The sequence below is a fragment of the Vigna umbellata genome, chromosome 2 (genome assembly GCF_029865625.1).
Source record: "Vigna umbellata cultivar VRB3 chromosome 2, Vumbellata_1.0, whole genome shotgun sequence".
Lineage (NCBI taxonomy): Eukaryota > Viridiplantae > Streptophyta > Magnoliopsida > Fabales > Fabaceae > Vigna > Vigna umbellata.
Genome location: NC_142166.1, coordinates 39432784 through 39457215, shown reverse-complemented (window position 1 = coordinate 39457215; position 24432 = coordinate 39432784). Strand labels below are relative to the sequence as shown.

At 37.0% G+C, this 24432-nt stretch overlaps 1 protein-coding gene across 1 annotated transcript; it reads right to left on the bottom strand.

The window, feature by feature from the left end:
* Positions 1 to 9622: 9622 nt before the first annotated feature.
* Positions 9623 to 12243, bottom strand: LOC148203967 (uncharacterized). The gene is made up of 4 exons (XM_088106525.1): positions 11150 to 12243; positions 10124 to 10465; positions 9863 to 10054; positions 9623 to 9787 (listed from the first exon to the last, which is right to left on the bottom strand). The coding sequence occupies exons 1-4, from the start codon at positions 12089 to 12091 to the stop codon at positions 9623 to 9625; spliced, it is 1641 nt and encodes a 546-aa protein (XP_087962651.1). The 5' UTR covers positions 12092 to 12243.
* Positions 12244 to 24432: the final 12189 nt, after the last annotated feature.

Sequence of the window (24432 nt, the reverse complement as noted above, 5' to 3'; positions counted from 1 at the left end):
TACAGCAACGTTCGATCATGCATACTCAACCAGCATACATCTCATACATTCAGTTCATATCATGTCCACATACAACATACAAGTATAAATTAAATTACTAAACTTCCCTTACCTGGTCTAGCAGTGAACTCCCTAAGCGAGTGCTTTTTAACTTATCCAAATATAGTTCCTACCCTCAACGTGCTTCTCAAGTGCTCCACTAAATCGGTCACAGAACTCTAACGTGTTTGGTTCCAGTGAAAGCTCACAACGTCGTGAACGGTCCTACGGTTTCTGAAATGGAATCGGAGGAGATGACGGTGAGTGATCTTAGAGAGAAGATGAAAGGGTTCTAGAGAGAAGGAGGAGAGAATGGGGTCTGAGTTTGGAGGGAAGAAGATGAGTGCAGAAGAGAGAGGAAGGGTTTTCCAGAAAAGTTCATTTTGTTCCTTCCCACATCCGCACGAACGTGCGTCTCCCCTGTCGACACCTGTATCCCCATTACTGATTCCCATTCTATTTCGGTGACACTTGGCAGTGAGTGGCAGAGTTATGAATGTGCGTTTTTAATGCTCTGCAGAGGGGTTTCCATACATAAATTTTGATTTGACAAGGTGTTTATCAGCATTAATTTTCCAGGGTCTCACATTCTCCCTAACTACAAAAATTTTCGTCCTCGAAAATTAAAGCTTACCTGGAAACAAATGAGGATATAACTCCTTCATAGCATCTTCAACCTCCCATGTTGAGTCGCCAGTCCTTGCGTCCCACACCACTTTCACAAGACGAACGTCCTTTCCTTTGTAGAGTCTGGTGCGAACGTCTTCAATACAGACTGGTTGCATCTCCAGCGTTCGGTCTGGGCGAAGCTGGACGTCTTCCAACTCCAGTACGTGTGATGGATCAGCTATATACTTCCGGAGTTGAGAAACGTGAAAGACTGGATGGAGGTTGGACAGTTGAGGTGGTAAAGCTAACTCATACGCCACTGATCCAATCTTCTTCAGAATTTGATAAGGTCCTACGAACTTGGGTGAGAGCTTCTTTGGACGAAGGACTCTTCCCACTCCAGTGATTGGATTCAGCCTGAGAAACACGTGATCTCCAGCAGCGAACTCTAAGGGTCTTCTTCTCTTATCAGCATAAGATTTCTGCCTGCTTTGAGACGTCTTCAATCGCTCTTGGATCAGTTTCACCTTCTCGGTTGTTTGCTGGATCAATTCAGGTCCGGTTAATACATTCTCGCCTTCTTGGAACCAACACAATGGCGTTCGACATTTCCTTCCATAGAGGGCTTCAAATGGTGCCATTCCTATGCTTGCTTGAAAACTGTTATTATACGTGAATTCTACGAGCGGCAGGACTTCATCCCATACTCCCACATGATCTAGGACGCACGTCCTCAATAAGTCCTCGAGCGTCTGGATGGTTCGCTCAGATTGGCCGTCCGTCTGAGGGTGATAAGCCGAACTCATCTGCAACTTGCTTCCCAATTCTCCTTGTAACGATTGCCAAAACCGAGATGTGAATCTCGTGTCTCGGTCTGAAATGATGCTCGAAGGAACTCCATGTAACCGAACGATCTCTTTAATGTACAGCTTGGCCAAGTTGATCATCGACATCTTCAAGTTGACTGGTAGAAAATAGGCGCTCTTAGTCAATCGGTCTACAATAACCCAGATAGAATCATGATTCTTGAGCGTACGTGGTAGATGAGTCACAAAGTCCATTGAGATGCTGTCCCACTTCCACTCAGGAATCTCCAATGGCTGCAGTAACCCGCCTGGTCTTTGGTGTTCGGCCTTTGCACGCTGACAAGTTAAACAGGACGCTACAAAACGTGCAATGTCGCTCTTCATTCCCGGCCACCAGAATGATAAACGGAGGTCTTGATACATCTTAGTCATGCCAGGATGCATGCTAAGACGACTATGATGCCCTTCCTCCAGGATGATTCTCTTCAGCTCGCCGTCGTTAGGAACGCACGTCCTACCCATATAGCGTAATAGGCCGTCCGTCCCCGTATTGAACCCCTTAGTCTGATCTGTACCGAGCGCACTTAATATCTTTGCCAATTCTTCGTCCTCACGCTGCTTCATTCTGATTCGGTCGAACACATCACTGGAAATTCTAAGGTTACAGCATCTAATAACGTTCGCTCCTAAGTCGAACCGTAACCTTATATCTCTAAAACTTTCCACCAAACTCAGCTCTTTCACCATCATTGCCGAGACCCTGACTGCTTTCCTACTCAAGGCGTCCGCCACCACGTTAGCTTTTCCAGGATGATACAACAGTTCGAACTCATAATCTTTCAAGAATTCCAGCCACCTCCTTTGCCTCATATTCAACTCCTTTTGATCAAAGAGGTACTTGAGACTCTTGTGATCACTAAAGACTTGAAACGTTGCTCCATACAGGTAATGCCTCCAAATCTTTAGTGCAAACACGACTGCTGCCAACTCCAAGTCGTGTGTGGGGTAATTCTTCTCGTGAACTTTCAACTGTCTAGAAGCGTACGCCACTACCCTCCTTTCCTGCATCAATACGCAGCCCAAACCTTGATACGACGCATCACAATACACTTCAAAAGGTTTGGCCGTGTCTGGAATGACCAACACTGGGGCGCTCGTTAATTTCCTCTTCAATTCCTGGAAGTTCTCCTCGCAACGATCTGTCCAGGCGAACGGCTGATCCTTCCTGGTGAGATGAGTCAGTGGAGCCACTATCTTGGAGAATCCCTCAATGAACCGTCTATAGTAGCCCGCGAGCCCCACGAAGCTCCTAACCTCGGTGACCGAACGTGGACTCTCCCAATCCAGCACTGCTTGCACCTTGGCTGGATCCACTGAAATACCTCCAGCAGAAACGACGTGCCCCAAAAACTGGATTTCCTTCATCCAGAATTCACACTTAGACCTCTTGGCATACAATTCCTTCTCCCTCAACACGCTCAACACGATCCTCAAATGGTCTTCATGCTCGTCAAAGCTCTTGGAATAAATGAGGATATCGTCAATAAATACTACAACAAACTTATCCAGGTACGGTCTAAAAATTCTGTTCATGTAATCCATGAAGATTGCAGGTGCGTTAGTCACTCCAAAGGGCATCACTACGTACTCATAGTGTCCATAACGAGACCGAAATGCAGTCTTCTGAATATCTCCTTCTTTCACTCTAATTTGGTGATAGCCCGAACGTAAATCAATCTTTGAAAATATGCACGCACCTTGCAACTGATCCAGTAGGTCGTCAATCCTTGGCAGTGGATACTTGTTCTTGATGGTCAGCTTATTAAGTTGCCTATAATCAATGCAGAGCCGAGAGCTACCATCCTTCTTCTTTACCAACAATACAGGCGCTCCCCAAGGTGAAGCACTCGGCCTGATGAACCTCTTATTCATCAACTCTTCAATTTGCTTCTTAAGCTCGACCAACTCAGCTAGTGCCATTCTATAAGGTTGAACCGAGATGGGTGCAGTAGTTGTCACCAGGTCGATCGTGAATTCAACCTCGCGAACGGGAGGTAGACCAGGGACCTCATCCGGAAAGACATCCGGGAATTCATCCACTACCGTTCGTCCTCCACTGCTCTCAACATTGGACGAACGCTCTACTTTGTTGTCTTCATACGTCATTATCAGGAAACAGCTTGCTCCTTCCATGATGTCTTCCTTCCACTGACCGAGCGTAACTGTTAACTCCTCCTCTTCTTCATCCGGGAAGACTAACTCCTTCTTCCCACAATCAATGAGAATCCGATTGGTAGCCAACCAATCCATCCCCAAAATAACTTCTAAGTCTTGTAGGGGTAAACAAATGAGGTTAACCTTAAATCTACGCCCCTCAACTTCTATAGGACATCTTACACAAACTGTAGACGTCTTGATCCCACCAGCCGCTGGGGTTGACACCACCAAGTCGAACTGTAATTCACTCTCCACTAGTCCCAGTTTCTCAACGCACGCCTTCGAGATGAAGGAATGAGTTGCCCCCGAGTCATACAATACACAACAAGGCTTTCCATATAACACGCAAGTGCTGGTGATGAGTGTACTTGAACGAGTAGCTTCAGCACCCGTGATTGCATAAACCCTTCCAACTGCTTGCGCACGTCCACCTCTCCCTTGTTGTGTTCTTCCAGCGTTCGGCGGCCTCATTGCCGCTCGTCCTCCCATATTGCACTCGTTCTCCAAGTGCTCATTCTGCCTGCAACGAGTACAATATTTTCCTCCTGATAATTGTGGACAAGCCCACCGGTAGTGCGGTCCTCCACACTGATAACAAGTTAAGCTCCTTGGCTGTCCAGATTGGCCGACAGTGACCAAGGCTTTTGATCCGCCAGGGGATTGAGTTGGACGAACGTATGGGGACCTTCTCACGTTCGTTGCACCTCTAGATAAGACCGGCCCCCTACTCACTTGTTGTTTCTTCTGTTGCTCGACCTCAACAACGTTCTTCTCCAGTACCTTTGCTCTCTCAACCATGGCAGGAAAGGATCTAATACACAGACAGGATATTAATACCTTCAAGTCACTTCTCAACCCGTTTTCAAACTTCCGGCATTGCCATTCTTCACTTGTTGCCATGGTATTAAAACGGACCAGGTGCTTGAATTTATTGGTGTACTCCGAGACGGACATACTACCTTGTACCAATTGAAGGAACTCCACTTCCTTAGCAAAACGCACACTGTCCGGGAAATACTCTTCATAGAATTTAACTCTGAAAACCTCCCAAGTAATGGGACTCTGAGCGTCCGTCAGGATGGCTTTCATGCTCGTCCACCAGTGACTTGCTTCACCAGTCAGCAAATATTCAGTGTACGCCAAACGGTTGTCATCTGGACATCTTTTGGCGTTGTAGATTCTTTCCATATCCCTCAACCACTGATCCGCTTCATCCGGGTGACCTTTTCCATTGAATTTGGCAGGATGGTGTTGTAGGAAACTCTCCAAACTCCATTCAGCAGCAGGCTGAGTAGCGTTGGAAGATGACGCCCCTGCCGTGCCCCTGGTAGCGGCAAGGATGTCCATCAATTGCCTCTGCGTCGCTTCTGTGTTGGCACGAGCGGCCTCCATACTCTGCATGGCGTTATGGTTTTGTTGCATTAAAGTGGCGTTTTGCTCCATCAACGTGACATTCTGTTGCTGTAATCTATCTATCACTGATTCCAACAATCTAGTGTTGTTGGACGCGTCAGCCTCATTAGGTTGAGGTGGTGGAGGGAGTCTAGGCGCCATTCGTTTTCTGGACCAGAGAAAACGTACGTTAGTTATGTTCAAGAGTTAAAAATAATAACTCACTAAACACACAACAAGCACACAACGAAAGCACAGTGTACTCATAACCCTAAGTGTCCTTAAAAGAACAAAACTGCTCTGATACCAATAAATGTAACATCCCAATAAATAGTAATTACCATTAATTAGAACTAATCACATTTACAGAATTAACAGTGCAGTTTTAATTACATCAGCTAAAAACAGCCGAACGTACGAGATATACAGGGTTCAAAATCTATCTACAAAATTCCAAGTTCTGGACGAACGGCTTTCCAAAACTAAATAACCGAACGTCCCAAAATACAATCCAGAACTACTGACTATTGCTAATAAACGAGCGCTCTACTGCTCGGCTTTAACCTCTACTTCTACCAGATTGGCATCCTCCAAATTTTCTTCTTCCAGCATTTCTTCAAGTGGCACCTCTCCATCTGCTCACATCCACACGGATGATCATTGCATTGACAAGACGGATGTACATAAACAGTAGACAACACAAGGAATTGCAAGGGTAAGCTTAGGTAATTTAATTCATACACCCAATATAAAATCTAACATATAAAATCAACAAACACATACACATAACAACTTATCAAAGCATAGAATAACTCATCCAAATTCTCATTTAACGACCGTCCGGACTGTATGAATCCATGTATCTACAGGCGTTCTTGCACTCGGGTGATGTAGTAACTGGAAACGTCCATCAGCTGCCACCCGAGGTTAACCCTATCAGTCCAAAGTACTCAATAGGACTAGGGCCTCCTGCCATTCCCACGCATGACCTACTCCCCTCTACATGAGGACGAGCACTCACGGAATATCAGGATGAACAGCCATCAGCAGCTTTACCATGGTCATACTACACAACATATCACATTTAGATCATAGAGACGTTCCTCCTTGGAACACTCGTTCGAATTTCACAAACATTTATTCATCTCATATAATGTTCATCATTCCAAAATAAAGTAATACCGACTACCAGATAGATGAACAACCTGTATTAACACGGTACTCGACACCGTCGGTCGACACAGATGAATGGTCTGCATTACAAGGATGCTCGACACTGTCGGTCGACACAGATGGATGATCTGTATTACCAAGGGTGCTCGACACTGTTGGTCGACACAAATGAAGGATATGTATTACAAGGATGCTCGACGCTATTGATCGACACAGATGGATGATCCGTATTACAAGGATGCTCGACACTGTCGGTCGACACAGATGGATGATCTGTATTACAAGGATGTTCGACACTGTCGGTCGACTCAGATGGATGATCTGTTATACAAGGATGCTCGACACTGTCGGTCGACACAGATGGATGATCTGTATCACAAGGATGTTCGACACTGTCGGTCGACTCAGATGGATGATCTATTATACAAGGATGCTCGACACTGTCGGTCGACACAGATGGATGATCTGTATTACAAGGATGTTCGACACTGTCGGTCGACTCAGATGGATGATCTGTTATACAAGGATGCTCGACATTGTCGGTCGACACAGATGGATGATCTGTATTACAAGGATGTTCGACACTGTTCATTATGAGTTCTAAGTAAAAGACCTACATAGCTCATGCTCAACCAGAATCCTTCCCAAATGAAAGTATTCCAATTCAAAGAAGTTTACTAGAACACAAAACGGTCGAGAACCGTTTAATGTCGGACATACGTTATCATAAGGAAGTTGATATTCAAGTTTCACTTACATTCATTCGCTTCTAAACATGTATATTTCATATTCTCACGTATCACCCATATCATACATTTCAACCAACACATATCATATTCATCCAGTACAGCAACGTTCGATCATGCATACTCAACCAGCATACATCTCATACATTCAGTTCATATCATGTCCACATACAACATACAAGTATAAATTAAATTACTAAACTTCCCTTACCTGGTCTAGCAGTGAACTCCCTAAGCGAGTGCTTTTTAACTTATCCAAATATAGTTCCTACCCTCAACGTGCTTCTCAAGTGCTCCACTAAATCGGTCACAGAACTCTAACGTGTTTGGTTCCAGTGAAAGCTCACAACGTCGTGAACGGTCCTACGGTTTCTGAAATGGAATCGGAGGAGATGACGGTGAGTGATCTTAGAGAGAAGAGGAAAGGGTTCTAGAGAGAAGGAGGAGAGAATGGGGTCTGAGTTTGGAGGGAAGAAGATGAGTGCAGAAGAGAGAGAAAGGGTTTTCCAGAAAAGTTCATTTTGTTCCTTCCCACATCCGCACGAACGTGCGTCTCCCCTGTCGACACCTGTATCCCCATTACTGATTCCCATTCTATTTCGGTGACACTTGGCAGTGAGTGGCAGATTTATGAATGTGCGTTTTTAATGCTCTAGAGAGGGGTTTCCATACATAAATTTTGATTTGACAAGGTGTTTATCAGCATTAATTTTCCAGGGTCCCACAATCTCCCACGGAAAAAAAGTAAATAAGTTAGGACCATGCCACGAGGGAATTCAAGACATTGTGTTGAATTCCAGTTTGATGCCTCTTATAGGGATTTGTTATGATTACGTTGATAAGGGGTTACTCCTCGGATTCATAGAGAGGTGGCATTTTGAGACCAGTAGTTTCCATCTCCCTATAGGGGAGATGTCGATTACTCTTGATGACGTCTCGACATTACTTCACCTGCCCGTGATGGGACAAATGTGTGATTTGGAGGAGTTGGAGTTTGAGGAGGCTCGTACAGCCCTTGTGCAACTGCTCGGCGTTGATGGTGGCACAGCAGGTGCTGAGATGGAGGACGCACGTGGTCCGAAAGTCAGACTCAACTGGCTTAGAGAGATATATGTTCAGAGGTGTGAGTCGCAGCATTGGGACTATGCTGCTAGAGCATATTTGTTGCATCTAGTAGGATGTACGATTTTTGCAAATAAGAGTGCCAGTTCTATACGCGTGTCTTACTTATTGTTATTTAGAGACGTACACGCGTGTGGCAGATATGCCTGGGGTGTTGCTGCACTCGCCTATTTGTACGAGCAGCTCGGGGATGCGAGTCTCGCGTCCACGAAGCAGATGGCTGGATATTTGACTCTATTTCAGGTACAGTTATAACTTTGACATTTATTTCATGTATTTATTTCCATGTTCGAACATGGATGTAATTTAATTGAATAATTATTTTTTTAGAGTTGGATATACGAACATTTCCCTGGCTTGGGGAGGAGGCGGTTGGTGACTTCTTACGATGATACCACACCACGTGCCATGAGGTGGCAGAGCCCTAGACAGAGTTCCACTCTCGCAGAGATTCGGTCACAGTTGGATGCGCTGACATACAGTGGAGTTGTATGGCATCCGTATGAGGGGCATCGAAGCATTCGGCCATTCTTCGGCATCTGTATGTATTCTAGATGGATTCGGATTGGTGACACCCTTTGTCGTCATTTGCCTGAGCGTGTGCTGAGGCAATTTGGGTTTCAGCAAGACATTCCACGATCACCGACTACGGTTCCAGATGCAGATGTAGTGGCCATTGATCATATGTGGTTGCACTTCAGAGCTCACGTTGTGAGTAATGTCAGACATGCAGCATCCCTTTCTGACTGTGTTGATGGGTACATTCAGTGGTTCAGGAGGGTTTCGCATCCTTATATTATTGTTGCTGCAGATGACGCGCGACCGGCTCTTGCACCTAGACAACGCCCCGATGTTCCACGGGAGGCACGACCCCATCGTAGATCGTCTCCACCTTCACCATCTGGCGCCCTGGTATATTATTTTTCATTGCTTATATTATTAAATTTTGATCACCTTGTTTATTTAATTGTTTGATATAATTATAATGCAGGCTAGATTTAGGCGAATGGCGAGAATGTTACAGTCCTTGATATCGTGTCGTCATGTCACCGAGGGTACTGTTGCACATCAGGTGTCAGTGGACCTGCTTCAGATTGCTAATGAAGGCATCGACGAATATTCCACGACTAGGAGAGAGCAGAGGCATGTGCGTGGTAGACGGTCGACGTCTAATTGATAGGACTTTATATTTCCTTTTTCTGATTATGTATTACAGGACTTTATATTATCTTTGTATTTGTAATAGACATTTATAATTTCTTATAATTTCAATGTTTTCATTTTGAGTTACATGTTCTTTTATATTGGTTATATAGATGATCAAATATTTATATGTTTAAGTGGAAAAAAATAAGAACTTAATTAACAACAAGTAATATAAATATGATCATATATAAATAAATACTACATAAATATCACGAATAATAAAAAAATAATTATCATGAATACTGACAATAAGTACTTAAATAACAAAATATAATAGTGTATTTCTACATATCTTCATACATAATATAAATATCATGAATCACCTAAGTCAACATAAGATGTTGTTATGTCCATCAACTGTTCAAATGCGTGCATCCTACTAGTATAAATAGATGACCACGCTCGTGCCTGAGGATAACAGTGGGTTGAGGACATGATATTCACCGTGGGCAACGGACAACCTTCTTGTAGCTTAACCTACATTATACAAATAACAAAATATAATTGAGTGATAAGTAATTTTAAAATAAATTCATAACAAAATGCACTTACCTGCACAAAATGACATCCATGAACATGTCCTATATAAATTAAGCGATGTTGAGTGATATCAGAAGGTGGTGTGGAACGTAGTGGAAAGATAGTATAATTTTGAGAGTACGACAAACACACTAAGATAACGTTATATCGGTTAGCAATTGCATAACCAATGTCTGGTAATGTCATCCACTTGCTCGTATTAGCCTGTTATGAATAAAAGTTGTTAGAAAAAACCATGTAATAAATAAACTACATAAAACGGGAAACACTTACCGCGGACAGTGACTGCACCAACAAAGAGGACCTCAGTTCTTCTAGTCTATCATAGCCTCCTACTAGGCTTGCATATTCATCACGCCATGCACTGAGTTCTTTGTACAACTCATTCCTCACAACGGGCCATGAATCTTCTCCGAGTCCCAACAACGCAGCAATGCATCTATACCCACAGTGACCATCAGCCACAACATCAACAACGTCCACAATGAAGGGGTGAGTAGTAGAATGAAACTGGTCTATCATTGGAACTCTCCTTTTCTTCATTGCTTTTGGCTTTGATTGTAATTTACTTCTCACAGATGAAGATTCTATGGTTGAATGACAGGCGTCCACATACTCAAAATATGATGGATCCCGCGTAGTAGACCTTTCACTTCGTTTAACTTTACTTTTTTGTGCACCCTTTGTCTTGACTTTATGTAATGGAGGGACCATTGATGTCAATGTAGGACAAACAATCTCAAGTAACTTCTGCTTGATGGTGACTTTACCGCCAATGTCAACCTCATTGAATCGTTCTTCTACTTGTTTTAACTCATCTTTAATGGATAACTGAGGCTTAGTTTCATTTAATTCAACATTTGAGAAATGCAATCTTCGCCACATGATATGAAATTCACCTATAGGGATCATCCTAGGATCATATCATGCTAATTCACATGCACATGGGACACCAAATGTACGTCTCAATACGCATCCACACTTTGAGGAGTCCAATCCTATCTGCTGCACTATTTTCAATTCCTTAGCAATGAGATCCAATGCATATCGAGACACACGCCCAATAAGTTCTCTATATATGTAGCCTTTAAAATAGTCACTCCTGAGCAACAAACTACTTTCAAATGACGCCTTAATCTTGTTGTGTTGTAAGATAATGACGTTATGAATACTATCCCAACAAGAACACAAATCACCCATACTATTGCCCAGAACTTTCTTCAGGCTCCAATGAGCAGATTCAGCCCTGAAACAAAAAAAAAACTTCAACAAGTACAAATAAATATTTATCTACAAAACAAATAAATAAAATAACATTACAACATACCTATTTGTGGTTGTGTTCCCTAAATGCATTACTTTGTTCGTCCAGAACTTTACAAAGTATGTGCTGTACGGAATAATCCAAGTCTGATTAACATATTCAAAGAACAAAGGCCATGATCTGCTTGCATATTCAAAACCATTCACATACTCAGCAAACAAGCTTTCATCAGCACAATCCATCACATTTTCCCATGCATCCATCAACACTTCCCAAACCTCAGTAGAATGAACTAACATTTTGCATTTAGCTTTAACATTTTTAAGGATGTGGAACCGACATAACATCTGATATGACTCAGGGAATACACTTGATATGGCATTCATCAAAGCCAAGTCTCGGTCAGTCACAATAACTTTAGGACCACCCTCAGATGTTAAAAATAAACCTTTCAGCTTTTCCAAAGCCCATGTGAAATTACTCTGCCTTTCAGTAGACAAGAAAGCAAATGCTGCTGAGAAGGTTAACCCTGTAGACGTCATACCCACAATCTCAAGCAACGGAAGTCTATATCTATTTGTTTTATATGTGGAATCCATCATAAATACAACATTAAATGAGTTTAACAATTTCACCGCATCAGGATGTGTCCAAAACAAGTCAGTAACAACCTTTGAATCATCAGCACACCTACTCCAGTGAATGTACTTATCCCGATCCAACAACATCATAAGTTGTTGTAGTTCAGTTCTGGACCCTCTTAATGATCGTTTATACGCATGCCTTGCGTTGTAGATTTGTTTAATCGTTGTGACATTTCGATCATTATTTTGTTTGAGTGTTAATAAAATATTTGCAGGTGTAACTTTACTCTTTGTCATATCAACCAGTAATGACTTCTCACTCGTATTTAACCTGCCAGCATAAGGGTGACCCACTAAAGTTTCAGCCAACTCATGGTTGTGATGTCCACACATCACCTTCAACACCCATCCGGCCCCATCTGAACATGGTTTACCCTTTAATCTAAACGGACATTCACATTTACGAGTGCCGTATACACTAGCCACTGCATCAGCTTTGTATTTCCTATATTTTCCCCCTCTTTCACATCCAAGTATGACATACGTTTTTCTTCCCCGTACACCAGTAGCTATGTCAGATCTTACTATTACCACAACAAATCCTAAATCAAAAGTCATCCCTCTTACCCATTGAATTAAGTGCTCCCGTGAATGAAATATTTCATTTGTTGTAAATCTATTTGTTAAATCTCTCTCTACAACTTTGCTAATTGATGAAGACAAATCAGATTTCAAACTACAACCAATCTGAGAATCCATATGAAGATATTCATCCATTTTAAATAATAATCACCTACAAAATTATAATGACCCTTATTAACATAATTAATAATTAATCAAACAAATATAAAAATATTAATATAATTAAATTATATATTTGATATAAATAGAGTAATAAATAATTTTTTATATAATTATCAAATTATTAAAGATACAAAAATCATCTATAACAAATTCATATTTTAACAAAATTATTACGTTTAAAAACTAACCATATATAAAATTTAAAATTATAAATTTAAATATAAATTACTGTAAATAAAATAAACAAATAAAATAAAAACGAAACGTAAAAGCAACGCTGCCTCTGGACGGATGACATCCTTCAACGGATGTCAACATCCGTTTAATTAAAAAACAATAATTTTAAAAATAAAATTTTACTGAGGGACAAAATAGTAAAGGAAAGGTGGAGGAAGGGGCAAAATAGTAAAGGGGAGGTGGAGGAAGAGATGTGTGGGGGTGGAGGGAGCAACACCCTTGTTTTTAAAGATCTTAGGCCCGATATATAAAATAATCCTCATACTTACTGTGTAATCGCCTGATTTACTAAATACACCTAAATCAGCATTTTTTTTTTCTTTTTTCTCCCTTAAAATGTTGAGTTTTCGCTGCTTTTTCTTTTCTGCCTCATTAGCAGTTGTATTCCTATATCATATTTCAACTCCCTCTTTTGTTTATGCTAAGGTATCTTTTCCCTTTTCTTCGTTCATTTTCTATTTTGGGTTTATTTGTGTTTGTTTACTAAACTTTATACTAAATGTTGCTTTATTAACATGACAGGAGGCAGTTTTTGGTAGAGCTATATGACATAAGTTAAAGTTATCAAAGAGATTTAATATCCTTTTTTATTTAAAACTTTGAAAGAATGAATATGTAAGTTTTTTACTTATATATTATTTTTTTTATTCAATGTGAAATTGAAACCTAAATTTAAAATTTTTAAATATTTTGCTTCATTAATTCTCCTATCTATGCATAAACTGGAATGAAATGATAGATATAGATTATTGATTTAAGATAACTTAAACATATGAATAGAAAATATATGTGTGGGAAAAAGATGCGACTCTTGTGGTTTTGTTGGGAAATTACATTTTGAATTGAATTAACTGACGTTGAGGAGACTTTTACTTTATTAAAGTCAATGTAGATTACGCGAGTTGACATTCTGCTAAAATTCAACGACAATTAATTAATATATGTCAAAATGGTTATTCCTAAAATTTGGACCACAAATAATTCGTACACGCTTTGGAAATTAATCAGAAAATGGTAAAAATGTCAATTCGTACTAGCTTTTGGTTTGAGGCAGAAAAATACATTACTAATGTGGAAAGGAAAATTACACAACAACGTAACCAATCCAACACGCCATTCTCATCTCGTTTCTAACTTCCACTTCATACTTGATTCAGTATATTAAGTTATTAGAGGTTTCTTGTCATATTAAAAATTATAATAGTAACAATTAAAAGCCTTGTATAATATCTATTGCTAATTATTAATAAATTTCATTTACTGGTTTTCATATATAATGTACGTTTTGGAGGGATAATTAAATAAATTAAATTAAAATATATTCATAGTTAATTTGTCTTTAAATTGGAATTGAGTTTCTAAAATAATATTCTCTTATGAATAATTTGTTTTTTGTAATAAACAATGTCATGATTTTATTTTCCTTGTATTTTAATTTCAAACACTTCAAATTTTAAGACACTAGTTGAATGAAGATAAAAAAACAATTAGATATTTATAAAATTAATTATTTATCAATAAAAACCTCATCTTTGATTAGTAACGAATTTCAACTTAATAATAAAATGAAGACATTATATGAGAATAAAATGAAGAAAGTTACTTATTAAATACATTGTGTTAACCTGTTAGAATTTTCCAGTAACTAACACTAGTACAATAAGGGGAAACGACAGCGGTTATTTTTGGCTATAGGCACCGGTTTCCCAACCGAGGCATATTCAGGCGAGGTAAAAAGTCAAAGACTTTTGGTCTCGGTTGTCAACCGAGGCATAAACTCACATCCTACTGCCTCGGTTCATCACTAACCGAAGCATATACGTTTAACGTTTTTTTGATTTATTTTTTTCGTAGCACATTAGGCCTCGGTTCGTGGTAACCGAGGCATAAAGTTCCACTTTACTGCCTCGGTTTGGGCCATAACCGAGGCAGTAGATCCATTTTTTGTTTTTTTTTTCTCCTCCGCTACACATTCTGCTTCGGTTTTGACCATAACCGAGGCAGTAAGTTGGCTTTTGACCTCGGTTTTTACCAGAACCGAGGCATATAAGTACGTTTTTTTTTTTACAGTGGGGTCTGTTTCTTCAACATTCCCAATCACAGAAACAGACCTGCATATCTTTTTGTAACCAGAACAGTCCAGAATATTACAGAAACGTATATTTTAAATGAAATTCATATTAAAACATAAAATATATTGAATGAAATCATAAATCAAATTCTTAGAAGCATAAATCAATCCAAAATGTAATCATAAATCAAGTTTCAAGCATAAATCAATGCAATGTACATGTTCAATTTATAGTAACGTAGAAAAGCATAAAAGAACTTAGAAACATAAACTTAAAACTTAGTATATCCTAATATCTACTACATACTATTATATAAATGAATTACATATCTTGCAAGTGTTTTCCTCACAAGTTGGATTGACTTCTCTGGAATTGGAGCAGTCCTATTAAATCTCTGCATAAAGTACAATGATTTCAATTAGTGTATATGAAATCCAAATATAGAGAACATAAAATTGAAACCTAAATATTACCGTTTCCCATCCAGTGGTGTAATGTGCACGAATGATGGTCATCATCCAAAACATAACGTAGTAACCACATTCATATGACCCCATTTGTCTATTACACTACAATATATCATCATAATTATAAAATGTTAAGTAACATCATTTGAATGGAAGCAAATGTAACAAAGTATGGACTAAAATACCAAACCTTAAGAGAAACCCATGCAAGCTTTTTAGCTGTAGCAGTAGATCTCCCAGATAACATCATATGTGCTGCAAGGGAACTATCAAAAGAAATTCTTTTAGCATACATTTATATAAAAAAAAAGGACCAGACATTGAGATTCTTACACATGCGCTTGGGCAAAAGCTTCTGCGCCAACATCGCGGATCATGTCCTCTAAGTTGTCTTCTTCTGCTTCATCTTCCATATCCATTGTGGAATCATAAACATTTCCAGTTGGAGAGACAGTTGGAAAGTCTGTTAATTCGCCGTGCCATATCCATGTTGTATAACTTCGTATGAAACCATCACAGATAAGATGTTCCCTAATATCAGTTGCGTTCAACTTCCTCCCATTCAAACAGTTCACACAGGGACATCTGAACTTGACTTCATCATCACCACTTGTACTCGCATTACGTTGCGCAAACTGTATAAAGTCTTCTACCCCTCTCTCGTACTCAGTGCTGATGCGTGGTAAATTCATCCACCCTCTATCCGTACGCATGTTTACTGAAATTGTTTACGCAATTTCAATAATCTTGAATGATCACTTTGATCGTGTTTGTATTCAAGGTGTGACCCTATCCCATTCAAGAAGATTCACTTTTTTTAGTTTATTAAACATATCAATTTAAAACAACATATCTTAATTTTCACGAAATTTTGCCAGCATTTCGCATTGGTCTTCAGGTTACACGAAATGAAAGTGATTATGAATCACAATCAAATATGCACCCGAAGATCAATACAAAACACAACGACAAATTTTCGTGAAATTTAAGACGTGTATATTAAATTTGATATGTCATAATAAACTATGAAAAAGTTATTACTCTTCTTAAACTGTCCAATCGGACAATTCAAGATTCAATACTTGTAAATTATTATTACCATCTCCATTGTATTCATTTTTAAAAAGTACATTTGTTTATAAAAATATGGAGATAGTAAATAATTTCTGTATTGAATCTCAAACGGGAATCTAAGGCTAATTCAAAACGACAATATATCCAAACAAACAAATATTTACATATGCAACATAAATCAAGTAAAAGGAAGCAAAGGACCATTAAAACCACCACAGACAGATATCAATCAAATATATATTCATATATATATATATAGATATATATATATATACGTGTTGCCCTAAAGTCAAGTGCTTCATGACTCAAAACACAAGTTATGGCCGACATCTAGGTCAAGTGAATCTAATAACTTGGGTTTCTCTACTATCTTTTTATTTTAAGTCTTCCAAAAGTAATTGATAGGTTTTAGAATATTTTTTAGAATGGATTTTATTGTTCAATTAAAGAATTAAATAAGTAAATTTATTAATTATTTCAATTTATTATTGTCTCAAGATTAAGTTTTCTTAGATGTTTTCAATTTTCGTGTTAGCTTTTTAGTTTAGAGATGTTTACTTTTTAACTCAATAACCATTATAGTTAAGATATTTAAACAAAGTTAATTTATTTTGTGATATTTTATCTTTAATTGTTGAAAACCGATTACTAAGAATTCTTGCTTTGAGAATCAGAAGACGGATGTCTTACTAAGTACAGCAAGACAGATATTGCAAAGAAAATCAATTTTTCAAGGAAGTGGCATAAATCTAGAAGGAAGGTTCCATCGTTGGCTTTGAAGCAGTTGATCACTGTGTACCATTCTATCAAATAATTTCTGGGTCATTATAATATGTTGGCTTCTATTCTATTCAAAGTCCAAACAATTTTAGCAGTTCATCATTCAACTATTATTAACATATTGTATTAATATATTGGCCTTTTCTAGTATAAACAATTTGAGCATTTGACCTTTTATTGTTTGTCTCGGATCACACACGCATACACATTGTTACAACATACACTTACATCATCGTTTCCTATTCATTCCAACACTGTTACAGCAGATAACAACAGTTTCAGAGTGGGAAGCTTAAAAGGAATCCAAGCAAAAAGCAACAATCAACAATGGCAGAAGCAGCGCTTTCAAAAACCATAATAAAAACGCTTTAAAAAACTTACCGTCGCGGGAAGAAGCAGGGCTTGGAGACAACGGAGGCACGGCGGCACGACGGCTGACGCACGGAGAAGAAGACAATCGCGCCTTGGTGGTGGAGGCTCGCCCAGAAACGAACGCTGGTGGTCCACGGAGAAGAGAGCACAGGGAGGTGTTGAAGAAGAAACCGTAAAGGAAATGGCCACCGGACTTGGACAACGATTCGCCGGAGACAATGGAGGCACGGCGGCACGACGGCGGACGCACGGAGAAGACGCCTTGGTGGTGGAGGCTCGACGCTGGTCGTGACAGAGAAGACAAAGCACAGGGAGCGTTGAAGAAGAAACCGTAAACCCTTCTGTTTTACGGTAAAAATGAAACCAATACTGCCTCGGTTTTACGAATAACCGAGGCCTAAACAGCTTAAATTAGGCTTTCGGCATCGGGTTTACGAATAACCGAAGCAATATATGTGGCATATTGGCAGATGAAAAGTCTGAACGCACACGTTTACGCCTCGGTTCACTGCTGTAACCGAGGTCATATTGTCTTTCGGTCTCGGTTCTTGGTAGACCCGAGGCAATATCCTCTTGACCAAAAGCTGTCAGTCTGACTTTGCAGAGGTGGTTGAGTGGCAGAGATGTTTATGCATCGGGTGGCACAGTGAACCGAGGTAGTATTCGTTTTAGGCACCGGTTCCCAAGCAACCGAGGCATATAAGTTCCCGTTAATTACCAAAAAGCCACCGCGTTTTTATATGCTTCGGTTTTGGGACAACCGAGGCGTATTGGCCGCCTTTAAAAGTTGTTTTTTTACTAGTGTAATATCGCACTCTAATACAGAAAAGTGATACACTGTTCTTTTACTTATTATTTTTCTTACAATAAATCGTGTTAAAGTGTATATATATATATATATATATATATATATATATATATATATATATATATATATATATATATATATATATATATATATATATATATATATATATTTCAATGATTCATATAGAGGAGGACCCAGTTGGAAGCTTCTTGGTAAAATTGTTGTAATTTCATATCCTATTGAACTCAAGAGAAATAATAGCAATATATAGACAGCATGGTCGGATACTTTTAATTCTCTAAAAGTCTATCCTTAAAACAAAATTTATGGTGATTGACATAGACTAATAATGTTCACGAGTTAGCATAGGTTGACTTTGGCTTGTTTGTTTTTAATTATTTATTAAAAAATAAATGGCTTTGCTTGTTGAGAATTTAATAAAAAATTCAAAATTATATTTTATTTTCTACAAATATAAAAATCCCTTACTATTAAAGCTGTCATAGTTTTTTATTCTATTTAAAACTTAGTAAAAAACAATTTCTTAAATTATTACAAATCGGCTTTTTCTTAAGTAAATACCCTATAAAAAATATTTTTCATGGAGAAAAATTAAATGTTGAAGATAAACCCTAATATAATAGAAAGGTCAAAAGGAAAGAGGAACTTGATTACCACATACAAACACAAAAATCATTAGACATAGTTGACAACACCAATCTGTTTAAATTATGTTAATCTTCACGTCGCACGTGGTTGAATTTTCCATCAACAGAGACGTCATACACACACATATATGGATCATTTAAGGGGAGGTGCAATGACTTCCAATTCTTTTTTTTTTCTTTAATTTTTTAAATTATATGTATATCGAATTCAAATTTCTTTTCAAATTTTTTTAATTATATATGTTTTTAATCATATTCCATTCTCACCTGTTTTTTCTTTTTTTTTTATTTGGAAGAAAAAAAGAAATTTAAATACAAACTTATTATTTTTTCTACATTTTCTTATATTTTTTTTTTCATTTTTTAAAATAACTCTCTATTATTTTACTTGATAATGAATATTAGTTTAATATAGTTATAATCATTTTTTCATCTCAAACTTTTTGTTTATTGACTTTCGTGAATATAAAAGAAAAAATAATGTAGTATGTGTTTATTTATCATTGATTTTTTTTATTGTGGTTTGATTATCATAAATTTTCTTTTTTACCAATTACATGTTTATGAGTTTCTTATTAGATTATTAGATTGTGCTTTGATTATCATAAATTAACGAACGACATATTATAAATTGCGCGATACATTTTTACTGGACATTTATTTGAAAACGAAAAACTAGCACAAACATGATAATAATGCGAAAACAAAAAATCAACACCTCTCACAAACTGCAAAATTGAAACAAAATATGCAAATCAGAATACAACTCAAATGCATCAAAAAATGAAAAAACACAACATAAACTATAAATCCTAGATTGCAACCTACGAAACCCAAAAAGACTTGAAAAAAAAGAACAATTATTTAGAGTAACAGATGAAAACAAAAAGTTGATATATTTTAACCCATGTTAGAAGAAATTACTCAAAAGTTTGACATGACAAAATACAATTCTTATTTTAAGTATAAATAATAGATTCTTTTAACATTTTTCTTATAGATTTTATTTGTGAAAAGTTAAATTAAAAATTGAACATCTTCACAAAAGATAAGAAAAATATCTAGAAATTGAAAACTTATCGATCAAAAAAAGGAAAAAAATTACAAAAAAATAATAATAATTTTATTAGATTATATATCATATTTTAAATTTTATTTTAAAACTTGATCTTCCAAACGGTGTAATAAATTACAATGGTTTTTTTCCTCTTCGGTAAATTTTTTGACTTACTGAGAATATAAATTAAAATTTCAATTTAGTGAATATGGGAATTTTATCTTATATTCCTAGAAAATTAACCAAAATATTAGAGATGAAAATTTTCTGATCATATATCTACGTGTATAGTTTTACAAATAATACTATTTTTACATAATCATAAAGAGAAAAACAGAAGCATGTCATATATCTTGAGACCAAAAGGAACAAATAGAAAAGGAGGAAATTGTGTTAAGAGAAATAAGAAAACCAAAACTTGAAATGTTGAGTGTGCTGGAACTACATGATATTTTCTTCATGGAACCAACTTCAGTGTTTCAACGTTTACGGAATATAATATTTTACTCAGGCGGAGAAACCACTTTATTCGGATCTAGAACTACATGATAGAAATTCCCTCAGCATTTTCTTGTTATTTATTCGGCAGAATTTATCCAAGTTTTGGTTGTGTCAAATAGACAATGAAATTTGAAGGTTGTAATGTGGTAACGGGGCCAATAAAAGACGCGTTTAATGATAGAATCAACTTCAATAAGATGAAGCTTGAGTTTATAGATGTAGAGCCAACTTTGTTAAAAATTCTTTTAGAAATAGACATTGATACATTCATATTTCTGCAGAGGACTGTTTAAAGTAAATTGAAGTATAATATAAAAGGAAATTTTACATTAAAGGATTAGGTTCCAGAATCTGAGTAAACTGCACTAGTGCAGAATTGGACTTTAACGTCATTCCGTAGATGTTGGACCACAAAATAATCAACGTAAATTATTGACCGGTGGTATTTTCGTAAATAAGTGGGCATATAAACGTCGGTTAGGCGGGGTCCCGACGTCTATAATATTATAGACGTCGGGACCCCTCCTATAAATGTCTTAATGCCTGATAGGTAGGTGAAAAGTCATTTTTTTCTGCCTTAGAGACGTCTGACCCCGCCACCCCGACGTCTATATTCGATATAGACGTCGTTGCCCCTCCTAACGGATGTGTATATGTCTGACAGGTAGATAAAAAGTTATTTTTTCTGTCGTACAAACGTCGGATCACGTCATTCGACGTCTAAATGGCCTGATAAAAAGTTGTTTTAGACATCATATTAGTGAGGGCCCCGACGTCTAGGCTAGAATAGACGTCGGTTCACTTGGGGAGCCGACGTCTAGTTTGCTATTAAATCAGACATCAAACCCGCTGTTACGAGCACTTCATCGTCTTCCTTCTCGCCTTTTCTCTCCGCGGCATTGCTTTTCCAGGTTCGTTTTTGTCTCTTTTGAACCGTTTAAACGTACTTTTATTCCGATTATATTAGTCTTTGGTTGATTATCTTTCATTTGAACCGATTAAAATGAGTTTTTGTTGTGTTTTGGTGCAGTTTTTCTCGTATCTTTGGGTAGCATTGTACCGCATTCTCTCTTTGCTAGTTTCCTCGTAAGAAAAACTTGTGTCTTTTGGATGTATTATAGCGTTTCAAAGAAAAATCGAACTTCGGTCCTTGCCTAGTTCTATTATCACCGTTCGTTTTCATTGGCGGTTTTATAATGGAACTGAGCAAGGACCCAGATTCGGTTTTTGGTTGAAATGCCACAAGAGATCCAAAAGACGCAACATTTTCTATGACGAAACTAGTAAAGGAAGAAGGTGTTACTATGCTACCCAAAGACACAAGCTGTAGTAGACGTCGGTTAATGCAATGTTCGACGTCTATGAAGCCCTTTAGATTTCGGGATCATGCAGTAACCGACGTCTATAAAGACGTCGGACCTGTTTGAGTCCGACGTTTGATTAACGTCATCCACAAAGACGTCGATTCTGGAGCTGACGTTAAAAGACCAAAATAACTACGTTAAATGTCCTTTCTGCACTAGTGCCGTTCAATTTTTCTGACGTTTTTCCTTATATTTTTTTCTTGAACATAGACAATGGAGTTACCCTTCGCTTCACATTTATGCTAAAATGAACATAAAGATTACATGTATGTAAGATTAATTAAATAGTCACAATATCCGTGGAAAGAATTGGTTGGGGTATAAGATAATTCTCCCTCTATATAGGTGTGTGTTAAAAGTCAACCTAGATAACATTAGTTTGCTGTCGAAATTATTGTTGGAACACAAAATTATTAGCTTTTTGGTTTAACGTTGAAAGAACATTGTCAACGTGGAAAATGTCATGCAAAGTCTCACACGCTCCTTTTTCTTTTTATTTGTCTTTCCTTTCACTAGCTGAATTTTGACTTTTAATCCTTAATTGGATGACACAGCGCAGATAGAAATCGTAGACAGTGATTGAGTTGGACATACCATTAATAGCATTTTTGTTTAATTGAAAAATAAAATATATGTAAAATAATTTAAAAGTTGTGTCAAATAATTGTTTTCGTAAAATAAGACACAACTCAGCTTCAAGGTTTCATTAGTGTAAATAGATATTTTATATCACATAATAGTTTTATATCGGTTTTGAAAGTAATATAAAAATAGAACATATAGAAAATATTACTTTTTATACAGGAACCTTGAGTACAACCCTTTTGCATCCCTTTCTTTTTATCCTTTTGTCACTGTTATATGTTTCTACGTAACGAAAATCCTGCGCGCCTTCCACCATTCTATGGGCATAGCATATTGTTACCTCAAACCAGAAAATGTCCTCATCCAAAACAATGGCCACATCACCCTTATCGATTTCGACCCTCTTGCAAACTTACCCTCGAACCCAAACCCCTTCTTCCTTCGTTTGTAGTGTCCAACTTCAAACTCAAACCAAATGTAAACACCGACACAACTTCTCCCCCCAGATCTCCCCTCGACGAGAATCGTAGGAAGGGTAACTCCAACACCCTAAAGTAGTCTTATTTTGAATTTGGGAAGAGTTGGGTTGAAAAAAGTTTTGAAATTTTGATACAGAACAATTTTGAATTCAGTTCACCCCAGTTAAACCTTTGATGAGTTGGATTGGTTCATCATTTCATCTAATTTTTCTAATAAGTACTTTTTATTAGGTTAATCATTTTACAAAATATTACAAAGACTCGTGTAAAATTATTTTTGTATGGAATAATTAGGCAACATGAGAAATCCACAAATCTCTACTTAGTAATTCAATTTTTATCTAGAAACAAATTTGAATCGCTATAAAGCTATTAAAAGTTTTGTTGAGGAGATTTTGTGATATTTGTGTGTGAATGAAATTTTATGTTTGATTGATCATAAATCTAATTTAAGACCTTTTTTCTTTACTTAGATTTGAATTAGAAAATTTTTGTTATTTTTTTAATTGAAAAAAAAACTTGTAATTAAGTGAGTCAGTAAATTAACTCGTTTAATCTATTAATTAACCCATGTTGAGTCGAGTCAGATTGAAATTTTTTTGACTCGTTAACAAGTGAATCAAATCAAGTGACTTGTTTTGATAGTATTACCCTAAAGACCAAGTTCGCACGAGTAAACCTAGTGAATAGACGAAAATTAAGTTTCCAACAAAGATGTGGTGGCTTCAATAAAGATGTGCAGTGGTTATGGTTGCTTGCAGGAAATCACTTCGGTCTATGTTTTGGAGCTCGCAGTGGCTGCATTGTTGTAGGTGTTGCTTAGCGATACTATGATTTCAAAAGTTTATAAGCTAGTGTTTATCAATAAATAAAAATAAAAAACTATTTTTTATGACAGTTATAAATAGAATTTTTCTTCCTTAATACAAAAATATCACGCATCCATTTTTTATAACGATTATAATTAGAATTGATATATAATTTTTTTTATTTATTACAAAAATATTACTATCCATTTTCTATATCGATTAACAAAAACTAATATAAAATATTTTCTTTTTATTAGAAAAAATGTCAGAGTATTCATTTTCTATATTGATTATGATTACAATATATATATATATATATATATATATATATATATATATATATATATATATAATATTATCTTACCACCGTATCATGTTATAATTTTACTTAATATAAATAGTCGTTATAAAAATATATTTTTACTAATATTTAGTCAACCTTGAAATGGTAGGATGATGCCAAAAGGGGAAAATTATTGTTTTTTTTAAACAATAAAGAAAAATAATTATATTTGATTCCATGCTGATCTTTATAATAAGTTTACATTATGCACATCTTGACTATCACAAACGTTATGAATTTCCTAACAGTTTTCCCTCTTAATTTTTTATTATTTAATAAACATTAAAGATAAACGTGTGGATTCTTTTTTTTTT

What these genes read in the sequence shown, in the direction of transcription:
- LOC148203967 (XM_088106525.1), bottom strand. Translation starts at nt 12,091, where the DNA reads ATGTGTGGACATCACAACCATGAGTTGGCTGAAACTTTAGTGGGTCAC. An exon ending in TAATGTTATTTTATTTATTT is followed by an intron (nt 10,466 to 11,149) that starts GTTTTGTAGATA and finishes TCATATTTTGAG; the next exon opens with TATGTGGACGCCTGTCATTC. An exon ending in ATGGATGTCATTTTGTGCAG is followed by an intron (nt 9,788 to 9,862) that starts GTAAGTGCATTT and finishes TGTATAATGTAG; the next exon opens with GTTAAGCTACAAGAAGGTTG.